Here is a 12,500-nt window from a genome sequence, read left to right on the forward strand (position 1 = left end):
TAGTCAACAATGGCATCATCCATGAAACAAGGTCAAACGCATCACACTCCTCTGTGTTCAAGGCGGCCGCGGGTCAGGGGTCACGGAGGTCAGGGCAACAAGAAGCTTCTGTGACGTAACTAAGGTTATCCGGTTACGAGGTGAGAATAATGTTCAATACCGGCCTGTAATTACGGCCTGCGCCCGACGTTGAAGGATGGCCCTTTGGGAGCTGAATAGAGCGCGGTGTCAGCTGGCGTGTGTTCTCAATGGGAATGTGATTCCTTTCTGCACGGCTGCGCGTAAGGGAGAGTATGTCCGGAGGTGGAGATGAGAGAGGTGATGATATGAGAGAGAGAGAGAGAGAAAGAGAGACAGATAGATAGATAGAAAGAGAGAGAGAGAGGGGGGGGAGAGAAAGAGAGAGAGAGAGAGAGAGAGAGAGAGAGAAAGATAGATAAATAGAGAGAGAGAGAGAGGGAGAGAGAGAGGGGGGGGAGAAAGAGAGAGAGAGAGAGGGACAGAGAGAAAGAGAGAGAGAGAGAGAAAGAGAGAGAAAGAGAGAGAAAGAGAGAGAGAGAGAGAGAGAGAGAGAGATAGAAAGAGAGAGAAAGAAGAGAGGAGCCAGTGAAATCGAGAAACAACCAAAAGCCAACCCACAGGAGCAAAAACCAAGTGAACGCCCACGAGCTCGGGTCCCGCGCTATACACCAGATCCCCTCCCTATCGCCTTAATCTCCCAAGATCTGTTGCATGACCTCCTTACGCCCATTCCGCCCACACAAGAACATCAGAATTGGCCGCGAGAGAGATAGATAGATGTAGAAGAAGAAGAAAAAAAAAACGGAAAATAAGTGTCATCAAAGAGTTCCTACGCCTTGCTGAACACCGACGAAGGATACCACGGAGTCCTAAGGAGTCGGTCTCGCGGCCTGTGTTTACTCTTCGGGGTCGTTCCTTCAGTGTAATGGGACCCCGGCGGGAGAGAGGGGCGCTCGGGAGGGCGCGGCGACCCATTGTTTCTCGTAAATTATACAGGAACGTTTTTAGGGGCTTTTGAGCCTCTTTTTTCTTGTAGCTAGAAGAGAATGAGAGAGAGAGAGAGAGAGAGAGAGAGAGAGAGAGAGAGAGAGAGAGAGAGAGAGAGAGAGAGAGAGAGAGAGAGAGAGGAGAGAGAGAGAGAGAGAGAAGAGAGAGAGAGAGAGAGAGAGAGAGAGAGAGAGAGAGAGAGAGAGAGAGAGAGAGAGAGAGAGAGAGAGAGGAGGAAAGAAGAGGAGAAAAGAAAGAGAGAGAAAAGAAGAAGAAAGAAAGAGAGAGAGAGAGAGAGAGAGAGAGAGAGAGAGAGAGAGAGAGAGAGAGAGAGAGAGAGAGAGAGAGAGAGAGCGAAGAGAAGAGAAGAGGAGAGAAGAGAAGAGAAGAAAGAGAGAGAGAGAGATAGTGAGTGAGAGAGAGAGAGAGAGAGAGGGAGAGAGAGAGCGCGCGAAGAGAAGAGAAGAGGAGAGAAGAGAAGAGAAGAAAGAGAGAGAGAGAGAGAGATAGTGAGTGAGAGAGAGAAAGAGAGAGAGAGAGAGAGAGAGAGAGAGAGAGAGAGAGAGAGAGAGAGAGAGAGAGAGAAAGAGAAGAGGAGAGAAGAGAAGAGAAGGCGAGAGAAGAGAAAAGAAGAGAATAAGAGAGAATGGAAGAAAGAAGGGAAAGGACGAGGAGCGGATAAGACAAATGAAGTGAAGAAGATAAGAATGAGATGACAAGACAAAAGACGAGAAAAGCAGGGAAGAAAGAAAAGAGAAGAGAAGAGAATATAATAACCGAAAGAGAGAACAATTAGAAGAGAAGAGAAGAAAAAAAGGGAGAAGACAAGGTGAAGAGAAGAAAAGAGAAGAAATGCGAAGAGCTTTTCCCGCCTTGCACACGAAATTAGCCCATAATGAGTGATTAATCTAAGGCCGAGTTTTGGATGTCAGCAACTACAGCCATGAGCCTCCAACAGGTGTGGTTGCCTCAGCGTCGAAACAAATTAAATCATAATGGCCGAAGCTATTAAGAAATCGTTCTACAGCGAGTTTATATATCTCCGGGGTGTCATTACCTTCTTGGAAAATAATTGTCGGTACTAACTTCCTTTAACAACGAACTACTTTCAACTAATGACCTCATGGAACGTAGTCATAAAAAAAATACATACCAACGTTTAGTGTCAAGAGGGATCACGTGAAAAAAACAACAACTCGATAAGAATTAATAAACAGAGTGTAAAGTGAGTCCCGTTTTCTCTTGGATGCGATTGACAGAGACAGCTGGGTTATTTCCTTTTTTTTTCTTCTTAATTTCTCTTTGAATTCCTTTTCTTTTTTGGCGCATGTTTTCGTTTTCCTTTTCCCTTTGGTTACGAGCCAACTACAACTAATTTACCGCAATTATAAAACATTTTTTGTCGAGTTTTACTCAATTCGTTACAGGGAATTATGCCAGTGGTATTTACAGTGTAGTTACTTACAAGTACGTGTGTGTATGTGTGTGTGAGAGAGAGAGAGAGAGAGGGAGGGAGGGAGGGAGGGAGGGAGGGAGGGAGAGAGAGAGAGAGAGAGAGAGAGAGAGAGAGAGAGAGAGAGAGAGAGAGAGAGAGAGAGAGAGAGGAAGAGAGAGAGAGAGAGAGAGAGGAGAGAGAGAGAGAGAGAGAGAGAGAGAGAGAGAGAGAGAGAGAGAGAGAGAGAGAGAGAGAGAGAGAGAGAGAGAGAGAGAGAGAGAGAGAGAGAATGAGAGAGAGGGAGAGAATGAGAGAGAGAGAGAGAATGAGAGAGAGGGAGAGAGAGAAGAGGGAGAGAGAGAGACAGTGAGTGAGTGAGTGAAGGGGAGGAGAGGGAGAGAGAGAGAGAGAGAGAGAGAGAGAGAGAGAGAGAGAGAGAGAGAGAGAGAGAGAGAGAGAGAGAGAGAGAGAAGCCGGTAGTTCAATTCAGGCCAAGTGTTTAAATGCTGAGTGATTTGCGGGGTAATGGCTCTTAATTAAACCCAGTCACCTTTATTTTAATCAGGGAGTATTTCTAATCATGCCAATCTTTGCTGGGAGCGATGGTGATTAGACAGATGACAGGAAGTGATGACTAGATACACGTAGTGATGACGCATCCACGTCCGCTAGATAAGGAGTTATAATAACTTTTAAAAAATGATGAAAAAAAACACCCAGTCAAAAAGAAGTGATGATTCCGAAAACTCATCACAAAAATAATGACGATAGTGATACCGAGAGAGAAATGATATTGCAGAAAAAAGTAATATTTACGATGACAACAACAAAAAGTCGTGATCAAGATAACAGCAAGATAAGGGTCAATAGATAAGAGAAGAGTGATAATACCTATAGATATATAACAGAAAAAAATGATGATAACCAAAACCTCATACATACTACGAACCGGATAGTCGTGAGAAAAACAAGATGAACAAACAACATAAAAACAAAACAGCATGAATAAACAACATAGACAACGAAGAATACAAGATATCGATACTAAACCTGCATACAGACGCATACAAACACCCATGCAGACACACACACACACACACACACACACACACACACACACACTCACACATCCACATGCACATATATACACACATTTAAATACATGCGCAAAAGCAAACACCCATACAGATAAATACACACGCACATAAACACATAAAAACACAGGCTCAAATACTAATACTGACATAGCTATGCGCATACACACACATACACACACACACACAGACACACACACATACACACAGAAACACATACCCACATACAAACACACATACTACCACAAATACAAACAACCTTATACAAAAAAAAATCACATATTCAAAGTCACATACATCCATAATACACACAACCATACACATACCTCATACTTGTATCTCTACTCCCAAAAATAACAAAAGAAGGAGAAAAAAGAAAAGAAAAACAAGAATAAAATAAAGAAGAAAGTACATGACACCGTCACTGAATGCAGAAGCGAATGAAAAATAACAATAAAACAAAAGAAAAAAGAAAAAGAAAACAGAAGCATATGGAATGAATAAATAAAACTGAAAAACATAAAAAAAAAGCTGAAAAAAAACATGACACCATCATCGACTACAGACGGGATGCCGAAGCGACGAAGGATCTGTGTAAACCCGGCGTGACGTAACACCCCCTCCCCCTCCCTCTCCCCCGCCTCCACGACGCGACGTATCACCGCCAGCGCCTTGTGTTCGCCCGATAAGGATACCGCTCGCCTTCACCGGATATTTCGAAAAGAGAGAAAGAGAAACAGAGAGAGAGAAAAAAAGGAGGGGGGAGAGGGATGGAAGGAGGGAGGGAGGGAGGGGGGAAGGAGAGAGGGAGGGAGAGAGAGAGGAGGGGTGAGAAGGAGGGAAGGAGGGGGGGGAGGGAGGGAGAGAGAAAGAGAGAGAGACAGAGAGGGAGAAAGAGAGAGAGAGAGAGAGATGAGGGGTGAGAAGGAGGGAAGGAGGGGGGAGAGAGAGAGAGAGGAGAGAAAGAAATAAAGAAAGAGAGAGAGAGAGAGAAATCCAGGCCAGTCTTCCTTTCCGTTGTCGGTGTTGTTGTGAGTATTTGAGTGAAGGGTATTTGAGAAGTGAATTGCTTTTGTGATAGATTGAAGTCACGCACGTTTAATCTTTATTTTCCTATCTATCTATTCTCTTTGGTCGTCATAACATTTTCGTATTTTTTTATTATTATTTGCCGCAATTAATTTTGGGGGAGAGTTATTCTTGTAATAATTTTGATATTGTTTTATTGTTCTATCAGTTTTGAAGTCTTTGAACTGACTTCGTATTTTTGTTTTTCTAAAATAATAGTTACATAATTTTTATGCACCTTTCACTGCGATTAATTTTCTGTATTTTGTATTGTATTTTATTTATGGAATGATTCTGTATTTTGAGAATACGGTTTTTCCATTTATGTTATCATTTTAAAATTTGTATTCCAGATAACAGAAAAACTAGTTCACAAAAAAATGTATCTTGCTCGATTTCTGTATTTCAGATCCGATGTAATGAATTTAAGAAAATGACAAAATTTCTTCATTCTTCAAAAGCATTCGTTATCTTGTCTGATTTTTCTCAAATTAAACAAATACATGAAAAGAAACCTGATCCTAAAAATAGAAATATCAAATGAGCACAAGTGACACACATTAAATTAAACAGACGTGAATAAATGTGAGATACAGATCGCAAAAAATGGACTTGACAAGCACACAGACCAAAACCAGACAAAGACCCGAATAAATATTCTGATAAAACGACGAAAAAAAACGAAAAAAAATAAGAGTACAAGTGACAACCCGCAACCATAACTCACCAGCATAAAAGCTCGAACAAATTTCAACACAAACAACAGCAGCTCAGAAGCCAGACTAAGGGACGCCAGTTGTGGAAACGCAAATTGGGGATAACATCGTGCGGACTCGTGCCACACTGACCATATATGTGCGGGATCTGTCATCAAAGGTGGTCGAGGAAAAAGAAAAGGGAGGGAGGGAGCGAAGGAGGGGTAGGTGAGGGAGGGAGGGAGGGGGGGTTGGAAAGGGTGGAGGAGAGAGGGAGGGGGGTTGGAAGAGGGAGGGAGGGATTGGGGAGGGTGGAGGAGGGAAGGGGAGATAGGAGAGGGAGGAAGGGAGGGAAGTAGGGGTAGGAGGAGGGCAGGAGGGGTAGGAGAGGAAGGGAAGGGTGGGTTTAGGAGCAAGGAATAAAATGAGAGAAGATAGAATAATACAAGGAAAAGCGATAAAGAGAGAGATCAGTTGGTTGGAAAAGGCAAACAGAAAAAAAACAAGGGATGAAATATCTTCTCATTGGTTACATATACGAGACTGATAATAAAATACATGATCATACGATGACCAACCCCACATCCAAACCTCAACCGATTCCTCCATTTCTAAAAGAAAAAAAAAATCTTCCCTCTTCTGGTGTACCTCGACCTCAAAATTACAAAACCAACAACTGAAGCATCAACAACAACAACAACAAAAACACTAACCACTTTCACTCTGAAACAAATTAACTGCCTCTCCTTGCCCAACCTTCCCCCCTTACCTCCACCCCCTCCCCCCCACTTCCAACCTTCCACTTCCTACCACATCCTTCAAACACAACCGCAACATACCCACACATCTCGGCAGGTCAACAACAAAAAAAGAATAAAGACAAGAAAGTAGACACCATTAACGCCTCTCCCAGTACAAAGCCTGATACTCTATAACAATAATGATAACCCCACGAACGCTGTCTAATACTTTACACACATAACAACCCCTTGGACACTACCTGATTCCCCCCCCCCCCCACCACACACACACACACAACGATAATAACAAAACCTTGAATGTTGTCTCATACTTTCCAACACATAATAACACCCCTTGAACGCTACCTAATACTCCACCTCCGATAAGCACAAACCCTAAACGCTGTCTAATTCCTTCCAACAAATAATAACACTGAGACTTTACCTTTGTACGACGAGGTCGAAGTTGTTTCCAGCCTTAACTATGGCTTCCTGTGCCTCCTTGTGTCGCAGTGAGAGGGCGTCCTTTCCTCCGATGCTCACGATCGCGTCACCAGCCTGCAACCCCGCGTTTGCAGCCACCGAGCCGGCGTTCACCTAGGGAGGCAGAGGAGAGGGAGTGAGATTGATGACCAATGGAACGGTATATGGAGAGGGGGAATGGAGAATGAGAAACGGGAAAGTGAATAGCGAGGGGAAAAATGGATGTATCACAAGAATAGACAAATTATTTAAAATAGGGAGGAACAAAGAATAGAAAGAATAGATATAAAGAGGGAGGGAGGGAGAGAGGAATGATAATGAGGATGACTTATGAGAAAGAAAAAATGAGTGATAATGAGAGAGAAGTGAGAGAAGGAGATTAATGAAGAGTGCGAGTAAGTAAAAAGAGAGTTGAAGGAGTGCTGAGGAAGGGGAAAAACATGAATGGAATGTTATGATTAGGAATAAATGACAGAAGGAATGAAAGATGTGTATAATTATGAGGTAAAGCAAAAAGAGAAACAAGGAATCGTGTAGATAATGGCGAGGAAGAAAGAGAGACGTGATGTGTGTTGATGGAGAGGGAGAGACACGGAGAAAGAGAGAGAGAAAGAGAGAGGGGAGGCAGAAAGAAAGAGATACAGATAGAGAGGCGAACTCGCTCCATTTTCTAAATAAAAAGAAAACAGTAGTATACCAGGATCTGCAAAATGACTTCCACGGCCCCGTCTGTTTACTCAGCTCCACAAAACCTTCCTTATAGTTCTAAGCCTCCTAAGAGAGCGAAGCATTAACTTGCACCTAAAAGAGATTATGGAAGAACATAAGAAAGACAAACGAGTTAACTGCCCCACAAGCGCACAGCAGCATCTGTCTTGCACAAATCCACTGATATTTCAACAGATAGAAATGCTAAGTTGTGACACATGCGCATGTTGCTTCGTACTTGTTTTTTTTCGGGCCAAGTTTTCCGCCATCTTTCACGTCTTGGCTTTTCGTCATCGGATTCCCGTCTTGAAAGGGGATGACTGATTGGTTGAGCGCTCAGTTACGTCACGGCCAATAGGAAGTAAGGGATGCGTACTGACGACATGGGCCTAATAATAGGGTTTCGAGGTGTTATTTTTAAAGAATTAAATGATGAAAAAAAACGAGAAAGATATAAGAAAAGTAGATTTCTAGACTGACTTTGATGTCTTCACCTCGAATGAACCGGATTATCTTAAGATGTTTGGCAGACTTCAAGATAACCATATATTTTTATATTAATATTTTCTTTCTTTTTTTCTTTTCTTTTTTTAACTGGGGAAGTATGTGTATGTACACATGAACGTGTTTATTGCCATAAACACTTCTGTCCAGGTACAGACAAGAATAACAAGCTACGTGACCGCTGGCAGCAGTATGGGCGTTGTTTTTGAAGATACGAATACTAGGAATACCTCTCCCCCCACCCCGGCATACCTTCCCCCCCTCCCCCCTTGACTTCTAGTGGATGTCTAACGCTTGTTCCGGAAGCAACGCAACCTCAGAATCTTCTAGTCGCCAGGTGGGACGTTACGTAACTATTCCGAGCCTAAACAATGTATCCGCCCCGTGTTTGTGTGTGCGTGTGTGTGTTCGTGTACGTGCGTGTGTGGGCATAAGAGTGTATTCCCTTGCGTTCCTCCGTGTAAGCGCTTGCGTCTGATCGTGTGTGTGCGTGCGTGCTTGTTTGGTGGGGTGGGGTGGGGGATGGGGGGGTGGGGGGAGTTTTGAGATGGCGCGCGGCCCAAGGTTGCTGAGCTGGACCCGCGCCAGAGCTCCCCCGGTGGAGGTCGTACACACAGGGGGTCGTCGCTGTAGTCGTCGTCGTCGTTCTCGCAGGGGGTCGCGGCAGAAAGTGTGACGGGGGGAGGGGGGGGAGGAGAGGAGAGAGGAGGGGGCACGACTACGGGCATACGTCATGACTTCGGAATGAGTGGCAGCCGTTCGCGGAGACTGAATCGGCAGAGGGGAGTGGCTTCTCTCGAATGGGGAGAGGGGGGAGAGGGGAGGGGGGTACTCAGGTTTGGTATTGAGAAAGATGGTATTAGGATGAAGATGATGCAGAAGGTATGAATAACACACGATATTACAGAAACGATAATAACAAGAAATACAACACATATCAAAATAATATGGCAGATAACACACAAATAGCGAGGAATATAATAAACATATTCATAATAAAACCTATAGAATTACGTGATTCCAGAGACGAGTAGTATGAAACAACCATCAACAATAATAACACTATCATTATGGTAGTAATAGTCAAAACAATGCTAATGAACAGAAAACGGAAGAAGGGATAAAATGTCTGTATCAGAAACGGAGGCCTGAAAGTAAGAAGAAAAAAAGCGACGTGGGTGATAGCACACTATGATGACGACACCGCTGACAGAGGGTCTCAGGTGGCAGGTCAAGATGCTTGTTTTCTTGACCGGCAGCCGGGCGATGACAGTCGATGGAGGGAGGGAGGGATAGGGGTGAGGGAGGGAGAGAGAGAGAGAGAGAGAGAGAGAGAGAGAGAGGGAGGGAGGGGGAGGGAGGGAGGGAGGGAGGGAGGGAGAGAGAGAGAGAGAGGGAGTGAGTGAGAGAGAGAGAGAGAGAGAGAGAGAGAGAGAGAGAGAGAGAGAGAGAGAGAGAGAGAGGGGGGGGGAGGGAGGGAGGGAATGAGTGAGGGGGAGGGAGGGAGGGAGGGAAGGAGGAAGAGAGAGGGAGGGAGGGAGGCAGGGAGAGAGAGAGAGAGAAACAGCAACAGAAAGAAAACGAGGCAAGACAGAAAGGTACAAATCAAAATCTGGTATCCACAATCACTCCTCAACTAACCGCGTTGTCGGAAAAAGCAACATCAGAAAAAAAAAACAAAAAAAAACATTAGCTCAGCCTGTCCGCCATTGAGGTCCGCATTGGAGATCGAAAGACCTTATAATCATGAACGAAGCTGATCTGCATGACATTCCTCTTGCACACACACGAGGAGGGCTGATTGCGAGGCCCTGTTCTCGGAAAGAGACGAGTATTTTAAGCCTCGAAAGTAAAACTAATAAAAATAGAAGTCGGGTCTCCACTCACGGATACGGTTATCTGCACGGGGGATGTTACAGTAACAGGATTTCTGTATTATCAGTCGAGATACGTGCGTAAACAAATATATTCATGTATGAGTCATGGAAGTTTAAGCATAGGTGTGAATTTTGAAGCGTTGAAAGAAATGAAATGCGTTAGGTTACTTTGTATATGTTCTCCTTCAAAAGATAATTCGATTAATAAACTCGTACCACACGCTATCCTCTGCTCATTTTACAGTTTATTAGTTTACAAACTATTGGTTTATTATCTCGAGTTGCCGAATCGTCGATGATATTTTGTTGTTTTTCTGATGTTAAAATACCATTCCAACCTCAATGAGATAAATGTCAAAGTCAAAAAAAAAAAATAACAAATGAAATTCGCGTAACCCAAGAGCCGCATTTTCACCTCCTGACTCCGACGTTGAAATAACTTCGAAATGACTCCAGAGAAACAAGAATCCCCGCCGCCCATCCTGAACCCAAAGATAAACTCCCGCGCGAAGGAACACCATCAGAATCCTTTTAGGAATCTTTCGGTGGGGGGGGAGGGGGGTCATCCTTGGGGGTCACGTGGTCTACGGAATCGCCGATGACGTAGTTCGCTGTAGTGAGGGAGAAGAAGAGCACGGATTGCGTCATTCTCCAACGAAATCGGGACGGAACCAGGTGGGACGCGCAGCCATGTCGGACTTGTCTACATTTCTGGCAGTTCTGTTTGGCAGGAGATAACTCGGGCCTTCTTAGTCATGGTCTAAAATTCCTCGTCTCTCTCTCTCTCTCTCTCTCTCTCTCTCTCTCTCTCTCTCTCTCTCTCTCTCTCTCTCTCTCTCTCTCTTTCTCTCTCTCGTTCTTTCTCTCTCTCTCTCTCTCTCTCTCTCTCTCTCTCTCTCTCTCTCTCTCTCTCTCTCCCTCTCTCCTCTCTCCCTCTCCCTCTCTCTCTCTCGTTCTCTCTCTCGTTCTCTCTCTCTCTCTCTCTCTCTCTCTCTCTCTCTCTATATATATATATATATATATATATATATATATATATATATATATATATATCTATCTATCTATCTATCTTTTTGTATCTATCTCTATCTCTGTCTATCTCTATCTATATCTATCTACATCCATCTCTCTCTCTCTGGACTATTCCGTGACTGTACCTTACGTCAGTGAAGCTTAGCTTAATATGCTCATTTCTCTATCTTACAAACACACAAACACACACACACACACATGGAGTAAACTCACATACACGCACACGCACATATTTGATTTCTATTATCCAAGGATTTGTGTACTTTACTCCCCCTGTTTCTCGGTATTACTGTACTGAAGGCAAGATTCTTCGGGTACTTTTTCGCATCACCTTTTTTAATGTACCACCTGGGACTTCCTCAGCCCGAGGACACATTTGGTTAAGTATATGTAGCCATGATAATGTACGTTTGTTGTTTTCTATGTGTTTTGTAGTCTCGGAGTCATGTTTGTGCAGGTGGATAGTTCGTCCACAGATATGTGTACGTGCATGTGTGAGTAAGAGAGAAAGAGAGTGTGTGTGTGTGTGGGTATTTATATACACATGTTTACGTGTTTTCTTGCCCTCCCGAGCTCCCTATTCGCTGCGCTCTCCTCCCCCCTTCCCCTTCCCCCTTCTCCTTCCCCCTCCTTCTCCTCCCTCCTTCTCCTCCTCCTCCTCCTCTTCCTCCCTCCCTCCCTCCCTCCCTCCCTCACTCCCTCCCTCCCTCCCTCCCTCCCTCCCTCCCTCCCTCCTCCCTCCTCCCTCCTCCCTCCTCCCTCCTCCCTCCTCCCTCCCTCCCTCCCTCCCTCCCTCCCTCCTCCCTCCCTCCCCCCCTCCCTCCTCCTCCTCCTCCTCCTCCTCCTCCTCCCTCCCCCACCCAGGTGATTCCATGTCCTTCCGCATTGGCTTGAGTCGATAGCCAACAGGGACAGCCGCGCGATCACAAGCACCAAAGCACATCCAGGTTGAAGGCCGAGCTCTGGCCGGTTGCTTTGGTGCTTTCGGTTAAAAGGAGTTACATGCCCAACCTCAAACGCCTCCTCCCTCCACCCCTCCCTCCACCCCTCCCACCATCTCCCCATCTCCTCCTGCCCTCACTGCAATTACTTTCAAAATGTCTGTCACCAGCTTGCCCTCCCTGCTCTCTCTCTCTCTCCCTCTCCCTTTCTCCCTTTGTATCTCTTCCTTTTTCTCCGCATCTGCATTTGCACAATGGATTTATCTGCAACAAACAACGTAATCCTTTGAGAGAGAATGATTTAGAGGCCCGCGCCGTAGAAAGGGCGTGACGCAGCGTGGCGGTCAAGAGGGTGGGGAGGGGGAGGGGGTAGGGGGCAGCGGAGGCGTCGTGACTAGAGGGAGAAATAGAGAAAGAGAGAGAGAGAGAGAGAGAGAGAGAGAGAGAGAGAGAGAGAGAGAGAGAGAGAGAGAGAGAGAGAGAGAGAGAGAAAGAAAGGGGGAGAATGAAAGAGAAGAGAGAAAGAGAAAGAAAGATAAAATGAGAAGTGAAGAGAAGGAAAATCGAGAGGGGGAAAAGAAAGAGGAAGAAAGAAAGAAGGAGAAAGGAAGAGGAAGAAAGAAAGGAGGAGAAAGAAAGAGGGAGAAAGAAAGAAGGGGAAAGAAAGAGGAGAGAAGAAGAGGGAAGGAGAAAGCGGCGCGGACGTCCAGCTTGTGTTTGTATTTTCGTCGGTTCTGTCTTCCCCTGAGGAGTGAGGACCCGAGTCGTGTCCTGCTTCTTGCACACTTGCACACTGACAAACATCCCGCCGAGAAAGTGCACGGCTCGGTGTGTGAGTGTTTTTTTTTTGTTTTGTTTTTTTTTTTTATATATATTCCTCTTGGTCTCCTTTTCTCATTTTCTTTCTCTCCCTCT

The 12,500-nt window shown here is 44.9% G+C and overlaps 1 protein-coding gene across 35 annotated transcripts in view; it reads right to left on the bottom strand.

The window, feature by feature from the left end:
- Zasp52 (Z band alternatively spliced PDZ-motif protein 52) overlaps window positions 1–12,500 on the bottom strand; it is a 124,718-nt gene that overhangs the window by 46,621 nt on the left and 65,597 nt on the right. For all 35 annotated transcript variants that reach the window (XM_086555557.1, XM_086555566.1, XM_086555564.1 and 32 more), the window contains exon 2: window positions 6,486–6,637. In XM_086555557.1, coding sequence (XP_086411683.1) covers window positions 6,486–6,637 — 152 coding nt within the window. The remainder of the gene's footprint in view (window positions 1–6,485; window positions 6,638–12,500) is intronic.

The sequence above is a fragment of the Penaeus japonicus genome, unplaced genomic scaffold (genome assembly GCF_977035675.1).
Source record: "Penaeus japonicus unplaced genomic scaffold, GWHDUDI00000001_assembly GWHDUDI00000031, whole genome shotgun sequence".
In the NCBI taxonomy this organism is placed as follows: domain Eukaryota; kingdom Metazoa; phylum Arthropoda; class Malacostraca; order Decapoda; family Penaeidae; genus Penaeus; species Penaeus japonicus.